At 42.7% G+C, this 25,043-nt stretch overlaps 1 protein-coding gene across 2 annotated transcripts in view; it reads left to right on the top strand.

The window, feature by feature from the left end:
• The first annotated feature begins 6,948 nt into the window (after positions 1-6,948).
• The window catches only part of GALNTL5 (polypeptide N-acetylgalactosaminyltransferase like 5), a 44,785-nt gene continuing 26,690 nt past the window's right edge, over positions 6,949-25,043 (top strand). Inside the window, exons 1-4 of one of the 2 annotated variants that reach the window (XM_044392267.1) lie at positions 6,949-7,215; positions 13,478-13,606; positions 19,973-20,139; positions 22,951-23,073. In XM_044392267.1, the coding sequence (XP_044248202.1) occupies positions 6,977-7,215; positions 13,478-13,606; positions 19,973-20,139; positions 22,951-23,073 (658 nt within the window). In that variant the 5' untranslated portion in view covers positions 6,949-6,976. Of the gene's footprint in view, positions 7,216-13,477; positions 13,607-19,972; positions 20,140-22,950; positions 23,074-25,043 lie in introns of those variants that run through there. The other variant, XR_008956476.1, reaches the window with a different exon arrangement.

Consider the following 25,043-nt stretch of genomic DNA (forward strand, 5'->3'; position numbering starts at 1 on the left):
CCTGATTCCATTGGGTTGCGATGCCTAGAGAGTTCTGCAGTTCCTTGGGGACACTCTCTTTCCTCCCTGAGCAGGGCCCAGCACCTTCCCAGGCAGGCTATGCTATAACTTGCTCTAATTTGACCCTAGTTACTGATCTGATGACCAGGAGAGGACTGAGTGGGGGCAGGGGCGGTCCAGAGGGAGGACATGTGTTGCCTGTGAAGTATCCTCAAGCAGAGGAGCAGAGTGGGCCTTTAACGCGGGCGAGTGGGCCATTTCTATAGGCCCAGAGGGTGTGTCGCCGTGGCGCTCCACCCACACACCCCGATCCCGAGTCTCAGTGCGTCGGTCGCTCCCTGGGCAGAAGAAGAACCAGGACTGAGAAGTCACCTTCCCTGGAGCCCAGCTGCCCTTACCACCAAGCCCTGCACACGGTTCTCAGCTCTCTCTGCTCTTCCCACGTAGGAGATGAGAGTCTCTTTATGTGTTGCTAAGGAGGCCAGATTGATACTTTGCCTTCAAGTGGTGGCTCATCACTCTCAGCCTTTCGTTGCCTTTCTCAAATGCATCCATAGCATCCAACAGCAGCCATTTTGATTCCACGGTTTTTGTACCGGCTACTCCCTGCCCCCATCTCTCAAATGCCCCAACCAAACGTTCCTTTCCACCAGCATTCATCCCATTTCCCCACCAGTGAAGTTGGACCAACCACACCGCTTCAGCCCGCCAGCGGCTGTCAGAACACCGCCTTCCCACCAGCAAAAGGGTCCTTCGGGCCAGGCGCTCGGGGTGATCCATCCCCCAAACCCCATTTCGGTGTGTGTTTCCCAGGACCACCCCCACTACCAACTGTTGTAGCTCCAGCTCCTTAGGAAACAGACTCGGAGACTGAAATTTGCATGCAGGCACTTTACTGGCACGTGTTTGGGGGCCAACGCCTGCAAGTGAAGGAAACTGGGTCAAGCAGAGCGTTAACCTTAAAAATAAAACCGCCAGTTATTTTACCAGCAAAAATGGACTTCAGGAATAGCAGAGAATTGCAACCCATGACAAGAAGGCTATGGTATAACCAAATCAAGCCTGCAGAACAAACCGAAGACTCTTCTTTTACAAAATAAAGGGGAAGTCGGAAAAGGCAGTAATAAACAAAATGTCCATTGGCGTCAACTGGAGTTCCAAGTATAGTGGCTTTTCATTGGCTGAGCTATGACTGTCCCTCATTGGCTGGGCTGTAGTCACAGTCCCTCATTGGCTGGGCTATTTCCGGGGGAGGAGGAACCTTCCTCTTGCTGGAATAATAAAATACCGTTCCGGCAAGGTACCTCTCTTGCTGTTGAGTCTGCAGTTGTCAAGGGGTGCTGGGCCTGAGAGCTACCGCTGCGGCCTCCTGACTCCCTTCTAAAGGAGATTTTCTTTTATTTTCACAAGAGAAAGAGGCTAGACTGTGATGTGGTTGCAAGAGGGACCTCTGTCAGTCCCATGGGCAGCTCTGGGCTGGATGGGTCTTCGAGTCATCCCAAGTTGAGACAAGCCAGTTGGGCCCATCAGCCAGTCTTTAAACACAAGTTCCCTCGGGGAAGGTCAACTTTGGGCAAAGTAGCTTGCCCCACCAAAGGTAACTCTGCGCAAGGGACTCGGCCGGGAGCCTGTACTCCAGGCAGTAGGGGGAACGGGTGCTCCAGCCCCAAGGGATGATCTGGTGGCACCACAGGGCACCACTTCATAAGACGTTGTATCCAGGTGTGTTCGGGTCTCTTTGGGGGGCAGGGTGCTGCCCTGGTGGTTTGATGCCATGAAATTGTTGAGAATACTGGGTTCTGTGGGGGCAGGAATGTTCTCTTCTGTGAACAAGAGCGGTAAGAGCTAGAGCACGTTTGCAAGCTTGTTGCTAGTGCATGCCTAAGGTCAAAACTGTGGAAGCCAGACTCTTTGCTTGAGTCAGAGAAATGGGATAAAAATGGGAGGAGGACCCTTGGAAGAATGAGAGCGTGAGGAGGACCCACATCAGAGGGTCCTAGAAAGAGGGAGATACTGGACAGCTCAGGAGGCTCATATCCTTGATTCCCTCTTCCCTGGCCGGGCTGTCATGTGATTTAAAGTGTGGGGATGGGGGAGAAGTGGCTGCTCTATGCACGTATTTACAAGCATTGATGCCTTTTCATAGGTACCGTGTGTAATCTCCATTTTTAAATTTTTTGTTAAAGTAATGCATACATTAAAAAATAAAATGAAAACAAAATCTTACAGAGTCAATAGGCCCCTGTCCAATTTCCACCCTAATCCCCAGTACAACTCCCCAAAAGCAATGACTTTCAACTCTTTTAATATATTTCATATGACAGTTGCCTTCGTATTTTAAATAATATTCTTAGGCTTCTGTTTCTTGGCTTACTTCACACATCAACTTCATTTTTCTTACACGACTTCCATTTTTTAAAATCTTATTTTGCTTATGAATCTATAGCCAGTGTTTACATCTTTATCACTCTACAAACATCATTCCTAAATTTTTACCACCAGAAAGGTCATCTACTTGAATTTCCCCACCGCATATCATCTATCAAATCTAATATTCTTTTGACCCATCTCATTTTGGGGGGGGGGGGGGTGGAGTGCCAGAGCTCTGTTCTAATGTGGGCAGCTGCCCTCCCGGGCCATCTCTGCCTCTCTCCTGGGTTGGATCTGCCACCCTGGGCCATGTCTTCTTTGTTTACTCTTTGTTTTGTTGGCATTTCCAATCCACATGTAGTCTCCCAAAAAAAAATACATGGAACATAATTCTTTCTGAGTCCTTTACAGATCTGAAAATACCTTTATTCCTCTCTCAAGCTTGAGTAAAATTTGACTAGGTAAAGAATTCTAGGTGAAATACCATTTATTTTTTAAAATAATAATATTTTTTATTATGTTAGTCACCATACAGTACATTCCTAGTTTTTGATGTAAAGTTACATGATTCATTACTTGCGTATAACACCCAGTGCCCATGCAATACATGCCCTCCTTAATACCCATCACCGGCCTATCTCATTCCCCCACCCCTGAAGCCCTCAGTTTCTTTCCCAGAGTCCATAGTCTCTCATGGTTCATTCCGCCTTCTGTTTACCCCCCCTTTCTTCTTCCCTGTCTTCTCCTACCGATCTTCCTACTTCTTATGTTCCATAAATGAGTGAAACCATATGATAATGGTCTTTCTCTGCTTGACTTATTTCGCTTAGCATTATCTCCTCCAGTCCCGTCCATGTTGCAGCAAATGTTGAGAAATCGTTCTTTCTGATGGCTGAGTAATATTCCATTGTATAGGGGCGCCTGGGTGGCACAGCGGTTAAGCGTCTGCCTTCGGCTCAGGGCGTGATCCCGGTGTTATGGGATCGAGCCCCACATCAGGCTCCTCTGCTATGGGCCTGCTTCTTCCTCTCCCACTCCCCCTGCTTGTGTTCCCTCTCGATGGCTGTCTCTATCTCTGTCGAATAAATAAATAAAATCTTTAAAAAAAAAAAATTCCATTGTATATATGGACCACATCTTCTTAATCCAGTTATCCGTTGAAGGACATCTCGGCTCCTTCCACGATTTAGCTATTGTGGACAATGCTGCTATGAACATTGGGGTGCATATGACCCTTCTCTTCACTATGTCTGTATCTTTGGGGTAAATACCCAGTAGTGCAATGGCTGGGTCATAGCGTAGCTCAATTTTTAACTTTTTAAGGGTATGCCTTCAGGGATCATTTCTATAGTCTGTTACTGAAATACCATTTAACTTAGAACTGTGAAGCCATTTCTCTATAGTCTGTAAGAACCCAGTGTTGGGGCACCTGGGTGGCTCAGTGGGTTAAGCCTCTGACTCTGAGTTTTGGCTCAGGTCGTGATCTCAGGGTTGTGAGATGGAGCCCTGCGTTGGGCTCTGCACTCAGCACAGAGTCTGTTTGAGACTTTCTCTCCCTCCTGCTCATGCTCTCTCTCTAAAATAAATAAATAAATCTTAAAAAAAAAAAAAAAAAAGAACCCAGTGTTGCTGTTGAGAAGTTTGATATCCTTCTGAAATTCCTCCTGTGTGTCAACTGTTCCTTCTGCACCTAGAAGCTTTTAGGATATTTTTATGTTCATTGCACTGGGCATTTTGTAAGCCCCTCTTGTTCTGGGGGAAATATTCGTATTATTTATTTAATAATTTCCTGTCCTCCATTTTTCTCTGATCATCTTTTGGAACTCTTTTTACTAGTTAGGTGTTATACCTCCTAGAATGAAATACCACATCTCTCCATTTTTTCTTATGTTTTTCCCTTATGTCATTTTGTTATGCCTTCCAGAATATTCCTTTCACACTATTTTCCAATCTTCTAATTTTCCCAATCATGTTTTAGATGTCAGCAACTTTTTTTTGTTCTGTAATGTTTCTTTTTTTTTTTTTTTCATAGCCTGCTTCCCTGGTTTTATGAGTGTAGTATCTTCTTGACTCTGTGAGTAATCAACATCAGTTTTTTGATTTTTTGAAAGCTCTCATTTATTTGTTCCCCTTTTCTTGTTCTATGTGTATTTTCTCTCTTTCTGGAGGCTTTCTTCAAATGCCTAAGTCAATCCTTGGTGTTTGTATCAGTTTTCTAGGGCTGTTATAACAAAATGCCACAGACTGTTGCTGGGAGGGGGTGGGTACTTAAACAAGAGACACTTATTTCCCTCCGTTCTGGAGGCTGGAAGTGCAAGATCAAGGTGCCTGCAGGGCTGGTTTCCTCTGAGGCCTTCTCTCCTTGGCTCACAGATGACCGACCTTCCCTCTGTGCGTGCACCCCACGTGTCTCTTCCTCTTCTTACAAGGACACCAGTGCATTTGGATTACGGCCCACCCATGTGGCCTCGTTTAAACTCAGTTACCTCTTTAAAGACCCTATCTCCAAATACGGTCACAGTGGGAGCCGGGACTTCAACATGATCTTAGGGAGGACACAATTCAGTGTATAACAACATTCCGTTCCAACTGAAAAATGGGACACTAACCCACTGATGGGAATCTCTGACCACGGTCACAAGTGCGCTATCTTCAAGTGACACACGGGGTTGGCAGCTTTGTTGGGCACTCCAATTCAGTGTGGGGGACCTATCTTCTCACCATAGAACAATTCTCCTGTCTCCTACCTCAGGCCTAGTGACCTGACTGCCTGGAGCTTGTGTGTGAGATGGGGAAGTGAGGGGGGGATGATCAAACCTTCTGCATCCAAGGGACCCCTTTGACTTCAGCCCCGACCTTCCCTCAGAGCACCCTCAGTCCCATGTCTCCAGAGAAGAAATTGCCAGGCTCCATCTTGACTTTAAGGCACAGAGAGGGGTGAAGAAAGCTGACTGCTGTGTGTATAAACTCATGGCCTTCCTGCAGCCTCCTGGCTCTGCGCCTGACACTCCACACCTCCAGTCACGCCGCTGCTCTGGGGTTCCACCTCAGAGTCCTCTCGCTGCACACGTGGGGTCCTGGCTTCCCTATTGTTACCTCAGGGCCAGTAGCTTCCAGTCCTCCAAACGTATGTTGAAATCTCACGTGCACTGAGCTTCCCTCTAATGCTCTTTTCACGCTTTTTTCCCAGTAGAGTTTTTAGGTTTGTTTTTATTCACAGTTGAGTCAAGAGGAAGAGGGCACAGGCACACATTTTCTTTTTTTTCTTTTTAAAGATTTTATTTAATTGACAGAGACACAGCGAGAGAGGGAACACAAGCAGGGGGAGTGGGAGAGGAAGAAGCAGGCTTCCCGCTGAGCAGGGAGCCCGATGTGGGGCTCGATCCCAGGACCCTGGGATAATGACCTGAGCTGAAGGCAGAAGCCTAATGACTGAGCCACCCAGGGGTCCCTGCATACATTTTCAATTTGTCATCTCTAAAGGAGGCCTCTCAAGACTTCTTTTTTGATAAATTAGGAAATATTTCCAGCAAAAGGGAAATGCAGAGAAAAATATGAACACTCTTGTGGACACATCATCCAGCTTTATCAAACCTTATAATCATGCCACATTTACTTAAGAGATTAAATAAAAAGTGTTAAGAACACAGTAGGAGCTCTTCCCTCTCTTTCCTCCATGGGAGTGATCACATCCTAAATTTGGTGGACCATTTGCATGCATGGGTTTTCCCAACATTTGCTGCATACAGGTGTATACGTAAACGGTTGCATTGCTTTTCATGTTTTCCATATGCATATAGGTAGCATCACACCCAGCTTGTTTTTTTGTGCAACATGGTGGTGTTTACAATATTGATACATGTAGCTGCAGTTGATCTATTTCCTGTGTTGAGGAAGTAGTTCACTTTATCAGTTCTCCTATTGAAGGAAACTTGAGTTGCATGTGGTTTCTACTACAAACATTACTGCAGTAAACATTCTTGCACAGAACTCATGGTACATGTGAGAGTCTCTTCAGGGCACATTCCTAGGGATAGAAATGCTTCGGCACCATTTGCTAAATTCCCCTGAACCAGATCACTGTCAAAATGGTGGTACCATTTCACCATCCCATCAGTGCTGGACCAGTTATCATTGCCCACTTCCCTCCCAGCATGTGAACTGTGTGGTTTTTTTTATATTTTTGAATTGGTGTCGAAACAGATCTTTAAAATAGAGATTTAAATTAACACTCCAAGATGGATTGAGCATGTATAAGGCAGGAGTAAACCTGCTTTTGCTGTATTTCCATTAGCTGTAGTCTCAGGATTGTGTGCCAGTTACTTTAAATGAGTGTGTGTTTTATAAGCATGTTATGCTTTTTGATGTTAAGTGATCTTCTGAATATCCGTTTTAAGAGTTTTTGCTAGTAGAAAACAAGACATACTTTATCTCATCCAGGTGTACGATAAATACATATCAAAATGAACCTGTTCTTAAAACACTGAAAATAGAATTTAAGTCAAGTAAATGATCTATAAATCACTGAGATATCTAATATAGTTTCTCTTAAATTCTTCTGACTTAGGAAATTTAAAAATGGACCTTCAAAAATGCTAGGTTTACAATGAGAGGTGTCACGATTCAATGTCTATTCTATGGATCCTTGATATCTGGGATCTGGACAGCTCTGTTGTGTTTTTATATTCACCATAATCACGTAAGCAACTTGGAGAAGAAAAGCCAGGGGCCTGCATTAATTTGGTCCCTTGGAAAAAAATTGCAACAGCAAATTACCCACGACCCCAAGCAAATCCCAAGACCGCGTGTAAGATTTGAAACGCCTGACGAGGATGAAACTACAGAATACAAAACCTTCTTAAAGTTGCGTAAGTATGTTGATTTTCTTTTATTGGCCATTTTAAGGGGAAAATATACTATAAATTTAATATTTGGAAGAGGCAAAGAATGTCTTTCCTTAGAGCAATTTGGTTTTTAATTTATAAAAGAATTCACAAAAATACAGAAAGTAGTAAAACAGGGAAGTATCACCTAAATTTAACAATTTTTAATATAGTTTGCTATATTTATTTCAGATAGTGTTCTGTTTTTTCAGAAATAAATGTTAATAGGTACCATTAAAGATTTCGCCCCCTTCCTTCTCCTCCCTTTACCCTCAGAGGTGGTACTTAACCTGAGTTGATGGATATCTTTCTTCCTTTCCTTTATATATGATCTCTAGCAAAATACAATATTATATATTCTTAATGTGTTTGTAGGTACTCCGGAATGAATTGCAATGGTGCCGTGAATGTGGATTATAAGTCTTTGTATGGACATATTTTGTTTCTCTTAGGTTTGGGACAGATGGGGTGTACGGTAGGTCTATGCTTAACTTTAAAGAAAATGACAATGGTGTTTTCAAGATCGCTGTGCCATTTAATATCTCCTCCGGCAGTGTATGAGAATCTCTTTGCTCCAAATCTTCACTAACATTTAACGAGGTCAGCTTTTTAGATTTTAGCTATTCTAATGGGCAAGTAATGGTACCATTGTGACCTTAATTTGCATTTCCCTGATAACTAATGATTTTGAGCACCTTTTCATGTGCTTAATGGCCACCCATATATCTTCTTTTGTAAAGTGTCTCTTCAAGTCCTTTGTCCATTTTTAAATTGGGATGTGTGTCTTCTGATTTTTAAGATTTTTTAAAATGTATTTTGGATTCAAGTCCTTTGATATGTGAGTTGCAAATATTTTGTACACGTCTGTGCCTTGTCTTTTTATTCTCTTTTTAAAATTGAGACATAATTGACATGTAACACCTTATTAATTTTAGAAGTACAGCATAATGATTTGATACATGTATGTATTGCAAGATGATCACCACAGTGAGTTTAGTTAATATCCATCACACCGTTACAACTTCTTTTCTTGTGATGAGATCTGTGTTGGCAACTTTCAGTATACAATATCATACTCACCATACTGTACATTTTTTATGGTGTCATTCAAGAAGAAAAATTTTAAATTTTGTTGTTCAGTTGATCCCAATTTCTTGTATGGTTCATGTTTTTTATGTTTTATTGAAGTAACCTTTGCCTACCTCAAGTTCACAAAGATTCCTTTCTATGTTTTCTTTTCAAAATTTTAGATTTTAGGTTTTACTTTACATTTTACATTAGGGCCATGGTCCATTTCAAGTGAATTTCTGTGATGGGAGGTAAGGGTCAATGGTCATTCTCCCTGTGTGGATATCCATTTTGTCCAGCACCATTTCTTGAAAAATGTTCCTTTTTCCATCCTGGCACCTTTCAAAAATCAGTTGGCCGTTTTTGTTGGGTCTCTTTCTGAAGTCTATTCTCAATCTTCCCAGAATTGTTTTGGTTATTCTAGGTCGTTAGCTTGTTCAGATAGGTTTTAGAAACAGTTTGTGAATTTCTTCAAAAAAGCCTGCTGGTAATTTTAATTAGATTGGCTTTAGAGATCGATTTGCGGAGAATTGACATCTTAATACATCTTACTAATATGGCTTCAGCTGTATTGCACATATTTTGATATGTTGAATTTTCATGTTCATTCAGTTCTCTATATTTTTATATTCCCTTGGAGACTTTCTCTTTGGATTATTTGGAAATAGGTTGTTTAATTTCAGAGTTTTCAAATAATTTTCTACTGTCTACTACTGATATCCAATTTGATTCTGTCATAGTCAGAAAATATACTCTGTATGATTTCAATTCTTTTAGGTTTTTGAGGTTTGTTTTATGACCCAGAATATGGTCCATCTCTGGTGAATACTCCATGCACGCTTGGAAAATCAGTGTGTTTGCTGTTGTTGGGTGCAGTGTTCTTTACGTACACATCAACCAGATCCTGTGGGTTGATTGTATCATCAGCTCTCCTATGTCCTTGCCAAGTTTTTGGCTAGGAGTTCTGTCAGTTGCTAAGAGTGGCTGTTGAAGACCCCAACTAAAATTGTGGATTTGTCAGGTTCTACTTTAACTCTATCCCAGTTTTTGCTTCATGTATTTTGAGGCTGTTTTTTGACGTGTTTCTATTTGGAATCATTACGTCTCACTGATACACTGAACCTTTTATCATAAGGTAATGTCTCTGTCTCTAGTAATTTTCTCTGCTCTGAAATCTGTTTTATCTAATATTAGTATAGCCACTCCTGGGGCACCTGGATGGCACAGCGGTTAAGCGTCTGCCTTCGGCTCAGGGCGTGATCCCGGCGTTGTGGGATCGAGCCCCACATCAGGCTCCTCCGCTATGAGCCTGCTTCTTCTTCTCCCACTCCCCTGCTTGTGTTCCCTCTCTCGCTGGCTGTCTCTATCTCTGTCGAATAAATAAATAAAATCTTTAAAAAAAAATATAGCCACTCCTACTTTTTTTTTTTTTAAGTAGGCTCCGTGCCCGACGTGGAGCTTGAACTCAGAACCCTGAGATAGAGTCACATGCTCTATGGACTGAGCTAGCCAGGCACCCCAGCTGCTCTTTTGATTAATATTTGCAAGTATATCCTTTTCTGTCCTTTTATTATCAATCTACCTATATTTCACTGAAATAAGTTTCTTGTAGGTAGCATATTGTTGGAACAGTTTTTAAATGCGCTCTGTTAATCTGTGCCTTTAACTGGTATATTTAGGTCATTTGCATTTAAGACAATTACTGATGTCAGAGTTTCTCAGCCATTTTATTTATTTTTTTTTGTTTGTTTCTTCTTTTTCTCAATCTTCCGTTTCTCTTATCTTTCTGTGAGTTACTTGAACATTTTCAAAATTCCATCTTGATTTATTTAAAGCGTTTTTTAAAAGATTGCTTTGTATGGTTTCATTAGTGGTTGCTGGAGGTGTTACGCGACACATCTATAACCTACCACAGTCTCCTTGAATTGGTGTTTTGCCACTTCAAGTAAGTGTAAACCATTCCTTAGCCTCTTCAATTTAAAAATATGATTGTCTTGAGTATTGAGCACCACAATAGATGTTGTAATTGTTGCTTCAAAAATCAAATATGGGGACACCTGGGTGCCTCAGTCAATTAGGCGTCTCCCTTTGGCTCAGGTCATGATCCCAGGGTCCTGGGATCGAGTCCCACATCAGGCTCCCTGCTCAGTGGGGAGCCTGCTTCTCTATCTCCCTCTGCCTGTCCCTCCCCACTGCTTGTGCTGTCTCTCTGACAAATAAATAAATAAAATCTTGAAAAAAATCAAATATGATTTAAGAAACCTATGAGAGTTTCTTAATGAGTCTATCATATTTATCCCTATTTTTATCCATTTTGATGTTCTTTTTTCTTTTCGGAAGTTCTAAGCCTCCTCCTGTTATCATTTCCTTGTTTAGAGAACTTTCTTTTGCTGCTCTTCAAGGGTGGGTTTGCTAGCCACAAATTCTTAGTTTTTCTTCACTTGGGAGTGTCTTTACTTTCTCATAATTCCCAAAGGATATCTTCGCTGGATATAGAATTTGCTGTTGACAGTTCCTTTCTTTCAGCATTCAGACATGTTTGTCCTTCCTTCTCCGCAGTCATTCAGATTGTTCCTCTATGAGTCCTGCGTTTTTATTTTCTCTCTGGCTGCTTTCAAGGGTTGTCCTTTGTCTTCAGTTTTCAGAAGTTGAATTATGATGTGTCCTGACATGGATTTCTTTGGTTTATCCTATTTGGGGTTTGCTCAGCCTCCTGAGTCTATAGATGTCCAGCTTTCACTGAATTTGGGGAGTTTCCAGCCTTATTTCCGAGAGTACTTTTTCAGTCCTGGTCTGACGCCTCTCCTTGCAGGGCTCTGATAATACAAAGATCAGCTCTTTTCTTGTCCGTACACAAGTTCCTGAGACTGTTTTTTTCTTGTTTTCTGTGTTGTTCGGATTAGGTGGATTCCATTGATCAGCCATCACTCTGCTAGTAAGCCTGCCCAGTGAACTTTTTATGAGACTGTTGTATTTTTTAGTTCTGTATTTTCCTTTTTTTTTTTTTTTTTATATAACTCCTGTTTCTTTGCTGAGATCTTCCCTTTTCCATTTGTTTCTGAGCATGTTCATGATGGCTGCTTTAACGTCCTAGTCAGATCATTCGACCTCTGGTTCATCTTGGTGTTGGCGTCTCTTGATGGTCTTTTCATTCAGTTTGAGGTCTCTGGCTCTTGGTATGACAAAGGATCTTCTGTTGTATTCTGGGTGTTTTGAATATTATGAAACTCTGGGTCCTAATGAAGCTTCTTTATTAGCAGGCCATCCCCTGCTGAGATGCAGTATAAGGGTCCGATGGATGGGTATTCTTTGTTTCCTGCTGGGCCTGTGGACACCACCCCAGCAACCAGGGAGCAGGTGCACTGCCCCCTGAGGGTGAGGGGAAGTTCAGCTCCCCCTTTGGTAACATGGGGCACAGACTTGCATGAAATTGTTGTCTTGGAGTTGGCTCCCCAGTGGGCCTCATGGACACCAGGGTTAGGAGAGAGGAAGTAGTGTCACTACCCAGCCTTGCATAACCTGCTTCTCTCTGGTTGCCACCAGGTGGGGTAGAGGTTAGCTCTCCATTCAGCCTTGCTGATCTGAGGGGCAGGGGGTGTGTGGAGTGTGACTAGTCCCACCTTACACCCCCTGGATGAGTCTTGTTGCTGCCATGTGGACTTGGAGGCTCAGCATGCCATTGACATGGTATTATCTTGGGGAGAATCAGAGCACCACCTGCTTCCCCCAGGCCAGCTTATGGAGGACCCAGCTCTTGCTCAACCTGTCCACACCATCCACGCAGGTAATCAGAGCTCGGCCTGCTTCTGCCAAGAAGGGGGATGAAAAGGGTAGTTCTGCTCAGGCCCACCCACATCACTGCCTGTTGCTCCCTTGGGTGTGATGGAAGGTCCACTCCCTGCCCACCACACTGAAGCCACAGGGGTTGGTGTGGTTCTCCCACTGCTGCTTGACTTGACTAGAGTAGGTCCGGCCAAAGGTTTTCTGTGGTTAGGACTCCATGGCCCTGTGGCTAGAGGGAACAGGCTTACCTTTGAGTTTTTGTGTGTGTGCCTATTGGTGGTTCTACCTGGAGGCTTCTACAGACCTCTGTCTGGGATTTACAGGAGGCAAAGGAAATCAGGAGCTCACCATGTCCTTCCTCCATTCCTGAGATCTGCCTCAGGAATCTGCCTGCTCGTTTCGACCTTTCAGAGAACCTCCTATCCTTATCTGTTGTGTCATGTCCAAGATTTCTCAGGTGCAAGAAAGAGAGCCTAGTGGAAACGGGGTCACTACATCTTGAAGAGAATCCCTTTTAAATACAATATAGCCTTCTATATCTGTTTTGGAAAGCACTTCATAGGCATTGGAAAAGAAAGTTTATTCTTCAAAAACAAAGCAAAATATAAATCCACTAAGGAAATATAACGAATTACATTAATCAAGTTCTTTCTTTTTCTGATTTAGAGTTGTTCTTAAAATATTCCATTACTGGTTATTTGTGGCAATAGATATTGATATCTCTAATGACCTTAACGTAAGTATTTCACTGCAGCAATATTTGATGTCTGCAAGCTCATTCCTGTTTAGTCTTTATTGTGACTTATTCTTACTGTGAGTATAAAGTGACTTCCTGGTTCCTCCTTCCAATGAATTCTGTACTTTTTTAAATGATATTTTGACTCCTGTATTCTTAGACCGTTCTTTTACTTTTAACCATTTTAGTTCATGCTGTTTATCTTTCATGATTATATTTTGTTTCTTCATTGACATTTAAGAGTTTTTATCTTTCAATAGGAAATTTACTCCATCTTCATTTATTGTTAGGACTGGTGTGTTTGGTTGTTTTATTCTCCGCAGTGGCATTTCAGGAGAGGGGTTTTAGCTCTCCCTTCCCACCCTTCCTAAATCCCTCAGTTACAATTAGTTCACACGGCATTGTGAATCATGATGGGACCAAGGAGGCCAAGCACTTCCTTACCTCAAGAGACTGAATGACCAAAGCCTAGCTTGTTTTGCTAAGGAATCTGCTTTGATTTTAGCCTTATCATACGAAGTCGTGTAGGTTCCAGGAAAATGAATGGCTCATTATAAAAGTGAATTTGCGATATTCTTATTATCCTTTATCAAAGTGATGCTAGTAAATCTATACTTATGTAACTGTAATTACCCTTTCTTGCAGGTAAGGATTCTAACTATTCAAACTCAGAATATATTGCTGGATTTTTAAAATATGGATTTAATGCCATTCTCAGTAAAAGCCTGGGCAGTGAGAGAGATGTGCCAGATACCAGGAATAAAATGTATGTTAATCCTCATTTTTTTATTGAGGTATAATTGACATATAAGATTATATTATTTTCAGCTGTGCAACATAATGATTCGATATTTATATATATTGCCAAATAATCACCACAATAAGTCTAAATAACATTAGCTACCATACATAGTTACAAAAAATATTCGTGTGTGTGTGATGAGAACTTTTAAGATCTACTCATTGCTAGTTTCAAATAAGTAGTGTAATATTATTAACTATAGTCACCATGTGGACATTACATCCCCATGACTTATTTATTTCATAACGGAGCTTTGTTTTGCCCACCCCCTTCATCTGGCAACCACCAGTCTGTTCTCTGTATTTATGAGGTTGGGTTTTGGAGGTTTGGTTGTTTGGTTTTTGATTCCACATGTAAGTGACATCATATGTTATTTATCTTTCTCTTACTTATTTCTTTTAGTGTAATGCCCTCAGGGTCCGTTCGTGTTCTTGTTAATGGCAAGATGTCATTCTTTTTTATGCTGAAAAGTATTCCATTGTGTATATAATACCACATATTCTTTATCCATTCATCCACTGATGGACAGTTAGGTTGTTTCCATGTCTTGGCTGTTATAAATAATGCTGCAGTAAACATAGGGGTGCATGTATCTTTTTGAGTTAGTGTTTTCATTTTCTTCGAATAAATACCTGGAAGTGAAATTGTTGGATCTTATCTTAGCTCTGTTTTTAATTTTTTGAGGAACCTCCATACTGTTTTCTACAGTGGCTATACCAGTTTGCATTTCCACCAACAGTGCACAAGTGTTCACTTTTTTTCACATCTTCTTCAACACTTGTTATTTCTTGTCTTTTTGATAATGTCATCCTAACAGGTATGAGATGACATCTCATTGTGGTTTGATTTGTATTTCCCTGATCGTTAATGATGTCGAGCCCCTTTTCATATACGTGTTGGCCATCTGTCTGCCTTCTTTGGGAAAATAACTATTCAGATCTTCTGCCCATTTTTAAATTGAATGGTTTGCTATTGAATTTTATGAATTCTTTCTATATTTTAGATATTAACCCCTTGTCAGGTATATAATTTTCTCTCATTCAGTAGGATGCCTTTTCATTTTGTTGATGATTTCCTTTGCTCCGTGGAGGGCTTTTTAGCTTGATGTAGTCCCACTTATTTATTTATACTTTTGCGCCTTTGCTTTTGGTGCCAGATCCAAAAAAATCTTCACCAAGACTGACGTCAAGAAGCTTAGTGCCTCTGTTTTTTCCTATGATTTTTATGGTTTCAGATCTTACAGTCAAGTCTTTAATCTATTTCAAGTTAATTTTTGTGTAGGGTGTAAGATAGTGGTCCAGTTTCATTCTTTTGCATGCAGCTGTCCACCTTTCCCATCACCATTTATTGAAGAGACTGTCCTTTTCCCATTGTACGTTCTTGGTTCCTTTGTCATAATTAATTAATCATACATGCATGATTTTATTTCTGGACTCTCCGTTCTGTTCTGTTGATCTATGTGTCTGTTTTTATGCCAATACCAAACTGTTTCAATTACCATAGCTTTGTAATAGAGTTTGAATCAGAGAGTATGATGCCCCCAGCTTTGTTCTTGTTTTCTCAAAATTGCTTTGCCTCTGCAGCATCTTTTGTGCTTTCATACAAATTTTAGGATTCTTTGTTTTATTTCTATGAAAAATGCCATCGAAATTTTGATATAGATTGCATTGACTCTGTAGATTGCTTTGGGTACTGTGGACATCTTAACAATGTCTAGTTCTTCCAATCCATGAGTACAGACTATCTTTCCATTTATTTGTGTCTTCTCTAATTTCTTTCACTAATGTCTTACAGTTTTCCAGTGTACAAGTCTATAAATGACTACATATTAATTTTTTAAATAAACAGTTACTAACCAGGTTTTAATTTTGCCATATTAGAAGTTTTCCTGTTTTTAGGACTTCGAGTCAGATAATTCAATAGGCTGTTTCAAAATGATTCTGGAGTTTATAGGGTAGAGAGCACCTTCCCTAGTTGCACCAAACATGTTCTAGGGATTTACAAGAATTGCATTGCCCACAGATCTTTTTATTAAATTACCAGTTGGCCAAAGGATATTTCTGATACAAAATGCTTCAGTCAGCTACCTATTTTTTATTCAAGATCTGCTTTTTTTCATTGTTTTCATTTGTGTTGGTGCCTTTTTTTTTAACTTCTGGTAAACTGGACATAATGTAAAATGTACCATTTTCACTATTTTTAACTGTTCAATTCAGTGGCATTGAGTACGTTCACATTGTTTTATATCCATCATCACCATCCATCTCCAGAACTTTTTCATTAAATACTAACTCCCCATTCTTCCCTCCCTCTGATTCCCCCCACAACCACCATTGTACTTTCTGTCTCTGTGAATTTTAACTACTCTAGGTACCTCGTAAAAATGGAATCATGCAATAGTTGCCTACCTTATTCCATGTAGCATAATGTCCCCAAGATTCATTCATGTTGTAGCATGTGTGCCTTAATGGTTCTGATGGTTTCCAGCTCAAGATTTTTGATGTTCTCTCTTAATTAAATGAGAAGTACTTAAAGAATACAGGCATCTTCCAGTAACACAGAAACAAAATCCAGGCTCCAGGAAACAGGAGAAAGTGGGGCCTACTGTGTGTTGTTGCAACCTGTGTGTAACACGAACATTTCAATCCACAAATATATGAATCAATAAAGCATCTAGGTAGCTAAATATCACTTAAGATGTGGCACACCCGACAGACGTAGGGTTTACACGTGATGACACTGTCTGGATCATGATAAAAGAAAAAGAATTTAAATTTATTCAAACCATATAACATGATATGAATTTAATTTAGAGGACAATTTTTTTTAAAAGATGTATTTATTTATTATAGAGGGGAGGGAGGGGCAGATGGAGCAGGAGAGAGAATCCTAAGCAGACTCCCCGCTGAGCATGGAGCCCGATAATGGGGCTCTGTCTCATGACCCTGAAATCATGACCTGAGCCAAAATGAAGAGTCAAAAGCTTCACCGACAGCACCACCCAGGCACCCCAGGGGACAACTTTTTTCTTAACCGTATAGTGAACTACCACAAAGGAAAGCCAATATTTTCGAATGCCTGTAAGCTATGAATTTCTTGCCACATCATCAACTTTTCTCCCTAAATCTCATCTCCTAAAATAGTGTAGCTGTCTTTGCTTCCTTTCCCCATTATGTGATTGTTAAGAAAAACAGAAACTTCAGAGAGAGACTGTCCAAAGAGAGAAGTGAACTTGAAAGTTTTCGTATTCAGAATATTAACTTATTTAATAGGAAATTCAATTAGGTACAAGGTATACTTGTGTTTAAAATAAATTTTAACTACTAGGAATAACTTCTACTTTTGGAGTCCAAGCAAATTTTCAACCATTCTCATACTAATCTCTCATACAAATTCCATTAAATGGGATTTCCATTTCAGCTGTGCCTTAAGGTTCACATGATTATTTTCAGTAGCAATGGAAATATTTGATACAGATCTTTGAAGAGTACATTTTTATGTTGCTTGGTCGTCTGATTTAATTTTTTGTCTTTTAACTTACCAATTTTGAAATAATTTCAGACTTACAAAATGGTTGCCAAAATATCTCAAAGAATTCCTGTATAGCCTTTTCTTAGATTCCCCAAATGTTAACATCTTCCATACCCTCAGAACCAGAACAATGAACAAAACCAGGGAATTAACATTAATACAATACCATTAGCTAATCTACAGGCATGATTCAAATGTTTACAGTTGCCCCACTGGCGTCCTTTTTCTGGAGGACCCAACCCAAGACCCCAGACTGCATGTGGTGTTCCCAAGCCCTTGGCTTTCTTCCATCTGAAACCATTCCTAAGTCTTTATCTTTCATGACTATAACACTTTTTAAGAGATCTAACCAGTTATTTTCTAGAATGTTCCTCAGTTTGAGTTCGATGTTTCCTTGCAATCAAATCCAGATCATGCTTTTTGGCAGGAATGCCATAGAAGTGATTTTGTGTCATCCTCAGAGCATCGCATCGGGAGGCACCTGGTGTCCATTTGTCCCATTACTGGTGAAGTGACTGGGGGTGAAATTACTTTTCAATCGCTTGACGAAAACAGAAGCTGTTTAGCTGCACTGTAAAACGACTATTTAGCCTTTTGTAATTCATAAGTGTGCAGATTTCTTTTAAATGTTAATCACAGAAAACCTGGAAAATATTTTTACAAATGCAAAAGGGGGCTTTTTCTCCTGTCTTAGTGCACAAGGTATGTAAGCCAATAACCTCCCCCCTACTCAGTACACTCTGTGTCTGTCTCTGTGCTCTAATTTTCCCTTTTCACGATGACACCAGTCTTACTGGACTAGGCCACCTTAATGACATCTCCCTCGTCGCTTCTGCAACAATCCCATTTCCAAATAAGGCCACATCCTGAGGTACTGGGGGTTCAGACTTCAACACACCAATTAGGGGGAGACACAATCCAACCCACAGTAGTCCTGCTTTATACTCTACTCTTCCTGATCTGTATGATCAGCAAAGACTAGAGCAGCTAACCAAGGACCACCAAACCCGGGCCTTGTCCAAACTTCTTTTACCCTGAAAAACTGCTTATTTAGGTGAGAAAAGTTTAGGTCAGAAAAGACCACAGCAATATTTATCAATTAGTTTTGGAGAAACTCATACACCTAGGGGCCTAGAGTCCTGATGTGACATAGTCTCAGGCCCCTTCACTATCATTGTGTCATTCCTCCGAAGGGACTCCATTTATCTGCAGTTCTCTTAAAATGATTTGCCCAGGGTTGAATATAATGCTGGAGATGTGACCTAAGTAGCACGAGTTCACCCCGGACCGTCACGTCCCTCATTCCTGCGTTACCCTTCTATTCTCATCTAATCCTCTTTGAGAACTCCATAATCTTCCCAGAATTTAAGCCTGTGGGTCATTCTCCTGCCTGTCTCTGTGAAGCCGTGTGCAGGACATGCCTCCCCCTCTTGCCGGCCACTCAGCCCTCTCCCGGGTCCCACTCCCTAGAACATGATGGCAGCTTCTACCTGGTAGGTACATCTTCATCCAGTCTTGGGTAAAAACGTTCACTAGGCAAGTCCCTCTTCTGTGGTGACACCTGCCCATGAATATATTCAGGGTCTGTGTGGGATACCTGTAGGCCTGCCCCTACCCAGCTCCTCCTCTACTGGCATTTCCTGCCCTACTTCTCTTCCCTCAAGTTGCAGTGGGAATAGTGACTTTCGATTTTGACCCCACTCGCTGTCCACAGTCCATTAGCCTAGGGATGGGCACCTGAGTCAGGCTGGGCCAATGAATCCTTACCTGTGACTTTTTGAGAAAGAGGAAGTCTTACCAGTTATTCCTTGGGTGCTGGACCAAGATATGCTGACCTTGGCCACATTTCCCGCTCTGTGAAGTAAAGAATGGAAACGAGCCAGGTTGCAGACAGAGGATAAGAATTGTATAATGAGCCTGATGTGATACTTACTGTCTGCCAGGCCCTGTTCTGAAGATCTGACATTTTAATTCATTGAACCCTCCCAACCTAGGAGCTAGGCTGATGTTGTTATAGTTACTATTATTCCCAGATGTAAAGACAAGAACAGAAATGGACCGAGCGTCCAGGCGACTTTCAAGCCTCTAGCCCCAGTCATTCTTGAAGGCTCCAGCGGCATGCCTGTCACTAGGTCCTGTGGGACATTTGGGTCCCCTTCCAATATATTTCCCTTTCTTATGCTTCAGCTAGCTCCAGTGCGTCTGTCATTTACAACCAGAATATTTCAAAATACAACCAAATAATGTAGCAGTTCAAACAATAATTAATAGCTAACAACTAATATTACTAGAATTCAGCTCCTGTTTTTTCTCTTGTGTGCACAAAAATAATAACACATTTTTGTCAGAAACTTGGAAGAAATCCAATTACACCATATCCACTGCATTTCTTTGCCACAACAAACTAAAGCACAAGATTTTCTTTGAAGATAGTACAATGCAGTTAATTTGAACCTTTCAAAGTGTGTAAGTGTATTAATACGCTTTTATAATAGAAACCAGAATATAGGTACAATTCATGTTTATACTATGTTCAACATAGAATTAAGATGGCCCAAACAGGGTTTCCAGGGAAGAGCGATTATTGCTGACATTAAGAAGGAGGCAGTAATTCAGAAAATATTAGAATAGCACAAGAAGTTAAAGAAGTTTTTGTATTGTAATTTTGGTATTTTCAACTGTACTGTCACCTTATTATCATAACGGTCAATTAAGGGAATAAAAAGGAAAGATGCAAATAAAGAAAGGTACTTCAGCGAGACCCCAAATCATTTCTTTTCCTTTTATTTATGCCTGCAGGTGTCTTCAGAAACATTATCCAGCCGACCTACCTACTGCCAGTGTGGTTATTTGCTTCCACAATGAGGAGTTTAATGCCTTGTTTCGGACCATGTCCAGTGTCATAAACCTCACTCCACACCACATCCTCGAAGAAATTATTTTGGTGGATGACATGAGCGACTTTGGTAAGACAGAGCACCATCCACCTGTGTCATCTGCTCCGAAGGCCGTGTGATCTCCGGCGGAACTTGCTACATGTTTTACATTTGGTGGTTGCCGAGGCAGGCACTGTTGGGACACCGGTGGGGATGTAAGCGCTGGTCCCTGTCCTGTGGTGTTGGGCTCACGGGTGCTTAGCGCTTCCACGAGGTGACTAAAGGTGGGGGCACGAACCTGGTCTTCAGAGATCACAGATGACGTTCAGGAGGAAGCGACATCTAAACTGAGGTCTGAGTTATCCAGATGGAGAGGAGGGAAAGTGTTTTAGGCGGAGGCAATAGCACTAAAGGCCCAGAGGCCAGAGGTAACATGGTGAGTTGGGAATAGTTCTGTACTTTATGTAGTGTATGTATGAGTTCAGCGTTGGGGGAGGGGTGGACATAAAACCAGAGCTATAAGAAGGCCACCAGGCTTGTGAAGGGCACTGTTGGAATTTTCTCTGGAGAGATGGAATGCAGGGGAGTGACGCGACCCAAGTCCTCCTCATGAAAGAACTCTTTTTAAAAAAAAATTTTAAAAAGATTTCTTTGAGAGAGCAGCGGGGAGGGAGAGGCGAGGGAGAGGAAGATAAAAACCCAAGCAGACTCCGCAGCGAGTGCAGAGCCCAACATAGGGCCTGATCCCATGACGCTACACTAAGATCACGCCTGAGCCGAAACCAAGAGTCAGAAGCTCAACCTACCTGGGGCGCCTGGGTGGCTCAGTCATTAAGCGTCTGCCTTCGGCCCAGGTAATGATCCCAGAGTCCTAGGATCCAGCCCCACATCGGGCTCCCTGCTCAGCGGGAAGCCTGCTTCTCCCTCTCCCACTCCCCCTCTCTCGCTGTCTGTCAAATAAATAAATAAAATCTTGAAAAAAAAAAAAAAAAAGCTCAACTTATTGCACCACCCAGGTGCCCCTTACGAAAGAATTCTGATCACACCAACTGCGGTCAAGTGCGTGTTCCCCCCTGCTCCCTGGATTTAAAGAGTTGTGATACTAGCACAAAATATGATGACATGCACTTGGCGTTTGAAATGAGTTGTCTGTTTTACAACCAATTTATAAACCTGGGGCACGCCAGGAGGACCCAGATTAAGGAAAAGCTGCTTGGAGTCTGCAGGTCCCTGTGGGGTCCAGTTCCCATGGAAGCAATATATCAGTATTGGATAAGTTTCCTGTCTAAAAGTTAACCTAATCCACTGTGAGTCTGACCCACTGGGGGCTGGGAAAGAAAAAGGGGAGAGACGGAAGGTGAACAGGCAGGGGTAGAAAAGAGGACATCCCAGGAGATTCATCTGTAGGGAAGTGACTCTAGGTGTGTCAAATGGAGGGTGGAAAATAGCTCAGGCTAATGTCAGCTACATTTAGGAATTTCACACATTGGCCAGGCACTACTGTTCATGACATTATTTCTCCGGGAGCTACTGTTTGTTTCTACTATTGTGCACAGGAGGGGATGTGTAGAGATGGTCAGATTCCTAATCCTATCAGTAGTACTGGCAGCACATCTGGCCGCATGCTGGGCAGGGGACGGGGTAGAGGGGGATCTTCTGCTAGACTGTGGGATTCTAACTGCTCATCTAGAAGGACAAGGGTCCTGCTATGGACATACAGTTCCAGGATGGCCATGGGAGACCTCCCCAAGCCTTTCAGAACCACGCCATGAGTTCAGAGGCGCACCGGTGACTGCCCATAGGTTCTCTTCAGTTCTCACTGATGCTGGACCCTTCTCTTCCATCCATGTTGACCTAGTTTGTGATTTCACCTGCTCCGCCAAGGAGGCCACCGTTTGACACATGCAGCTCAAACACACACAGGAAACGGGGTGTTCTATAGGCTGATGGGGCTCACAGGGCTCTAGGAGAACGACACGAACTTCAGCTTGTCTTTCCCAGCTGATATCAGTAGACACTGCCGCTGGACTCCCTCGGCCTGGGCGGCAGTGGCCGGGGGCCCACTGAGTTATGCAAGAGGCATGTCCAGAGCTGACCTGCCGCCATCCATCCTCTCACAGTGTTGGGGCCTCTCGAGCACAAGCCAGCAACACAACCATCTCCCGAAGAACCCAAGCCCTCCTCGTGACATCAGCAGTCACTGCTGCCAGAGGTGTCTCATTTCCCCTGAGGTGTGGCTCACAGAGTTCCTCGGTGTCCTGCGTGTGGGACAGTGTTTGTAGACTTCTGGGCTGTGAGCCCGCCCCCCACCCCTGCAAGTGCCGTCGTGCGGCCTGCCTCTGCTTCCATGGATCCTCAGCCTCTTGGTGCTGATTCCTAAGACCCCTGGGGAGCCCGAGCCCAGCCTCCTTGACCATCATCATGTCACCCTCCAAATACTGAGGGGCCATTGAGTACCAGGCCTGGGGCTGCGTGGCGTGTCGTCCCTCTCTCCAACGTCTTGCAAGGCATTGGTGGGTCGTCCTCCTCACGGGGGCCGGAGCTGGGACTCCGAGGTCGGACACCTTGCCCAAGTTGCTGCCGAGTCAGCAGCACAGCTGTCAGCAAGAAAGTCGGATTGCTCCTGAGTGCCACAACTCAGGCTTTTTCGATTAAAATTTCAACAGTGATTTATCAAAATAGAGGTATTTCACTAGAAACATAGAAGAATATTTGCAGTTGATCTGAGTGCTAAATCATGTTTCTCTTCCTCACGTAGGGTGAAGTTTTTAAAGTTAGAACTTCTGTGGAAGAACATGGTTTTTAGGAATCAGTCAAAATTGTGATAAATTGTTTTATTTTCTGTAGGTCTAGTTTATACATTGTCAAGTTTTGGGTTTTGTTTTTTGTTTTTTTTTCCAGATGATTTGAAAGAGAAACTAGACCATCGCCTGGAAATTTTTCGGGGAAAGATTAAATTAATAAGAAACAAAAAGAGAGAGGGACTGATCCGATCAAGGCTGATTGGGGCCTCTCGTGCTTCAGGTATGAGCCTTTCGTTTGGGACTTGACCCGGTATCTGTGTCCCGCAGCCCTTCCTGCCCGTGCAGAGATTGTCCTCGTGGGGCCCCTCCAAGTCTCCACTGGCAGAAACAGAAGAGTGGAAATGCCTTTCAGCCAGATGAGTCTTGACTCTGAAAGTACGCATTCTGCTTCAAAATGTCGATTCCTTATTTCAAATGGAAGGTATTTTTTTGCAGAATGTCAGCCCCTGTACAGGATGGTTCCCCCAGATACAGACTGAGATAGAACTATACATGCAGCCAGGAGAACAAGACATTATGGGGACAGTGGGGGGCCACGGGAAACCCCGAAGCTAGGATGGGGAGCAGAGACTAAGAAGACAAATGAAAGAGTGTGTCAGGAACAGCTCCGTGAATGACAGACAGTGGGAGCGTGTGGACCAGGAGCTTCTGGCCTGACACCTGGGGGGGGGGGGGTCTCCAAAGGTCAGGTGGGCCAATGGGGAGCTCCAGAGCACAGATCGCCCAAGAGAGAAGTCCAGCTCAGGCTTTGCACCCCCAACACACACACCGTGTGATTAGTCTATTGGTTGTGAGTCCCCTGGGAGGCCGGGGGGGGGGGGGGGTTTGGTGTGAATACTGCAGCAGATTCCAAAGCCTGGGAAGCTGTCAGACCAGTTCACACAGCAGGTTCCCTTGAAGGGAGTCTGAGCTGAGAGGAGCGGCGTCACTCCCATCCCTGTCTCTCTGGTCCCATGGCCTCCTCCTCGTGTCTGTCTGTGTCCAAGTCTCCTTAGATAAGGGCCCACCTGCCCCAGCAGGACCTCATCCTAATGAATTCCATCTGCAACAACCCTATTTCCAAATACAGTCACCTTCTCAGGTACTGGGGGTTAGGACTTTTAGTGTCTTTGTTTTGTTTTTTAAGGAGAAAGTCGTATTCATTTTTTATTTCGAAAATTTTCATACCCACAGAACACTTACATAAATCTTCCCCTAGATTCACTAGATGCTAATATCTTACAGTACCCACTCTACACACACATTCTCTCTCCCTTGCCATCCTGTCTCCCTACACACACACACACACACACACACACACACACACACACACACTGCATCTATGTCCAAAGTGGTTTCCTCTTTAATCCAGGTGTGTGTGTGTATTTTAAAGATTTTATTTATTTATTTGACAGAGAGACAGCCAGCGAGAGAGGGAACACAAGCAGGGGGAGTGGGAGAGGAAGAAGCAGGCTTATAGCAGAGGAGCCTGATGTGGGGCTCGATCCCACAATGCCGGGATCACGCCCTGAGCTGAAGGCAGATGCTTAGCGATTGAGCCACCCAGGTGCCCCTAATCCAGGTGTTTTTTAAGGAGTGAATTTTAAAGTTTTCAGACATAAGTAGTTGTTGATTACTAGCTTAATTCCTATTGTGGTTGGAATTTGTGGCCTGTTGTTCTGTTGAGACTTCCTTTGTGTCTTAAAGCTGGGTCAATTTTTCAAAAATTCTATGTGTTTTTAAAAAGAATACGTTTTATCTTTTTGGTTGTAGGTTCCATATATGTCTTATTTTGTTTTTCAAATATTCTGTGTCTCATCCTCTAATGTGGCTCGCTCCGTCAGTATCTAGAGTTATGTTACAGTCTGCAACTGTGATTCTAGATCCGCCCATCGTTTCTCCTTGCCGTTTCCTCAGTGCTTGCTACGTACCCATCTGTTGGTGTTTGCCGGCAGCCCCCACCTTGTGACGCAGGCGTGCTCCCAGCTTCCAAGCGGTGGGGTCCTGCGGCGTGGGCGGCAGCTCGTGAGCTCTCGCTAATTTATCACATGTTCAGTCTTCCAATCAAGGATTTATCTAGCACCTACTATGTGCTATGCATGCACATTTATTCTTTTTTTCTTCATTTGTATCAACTCTATTGAGATATGCTTTGCATAATTCTTCCCGCTGAACACGGAGGTGGGTTTTCCCATGGTGTTAATGGTGCCT

The sequence above is a fragment of the Ursus arctos genome, unplaced genomic scaffold (assembly GCF_023065955.2).
Source record: "Ursus arctos isolate Adak ecotype North America unplaced genomic scaffold, UrsArc2.0 scaffold_3, whole genome shotgun sequence".
NCBI classification, from domain to species: Eukaryota; Metazoa; Chordata; class Mammalia; order Carnivora; family Ursidae; genus Ursus; species Ursus arctos.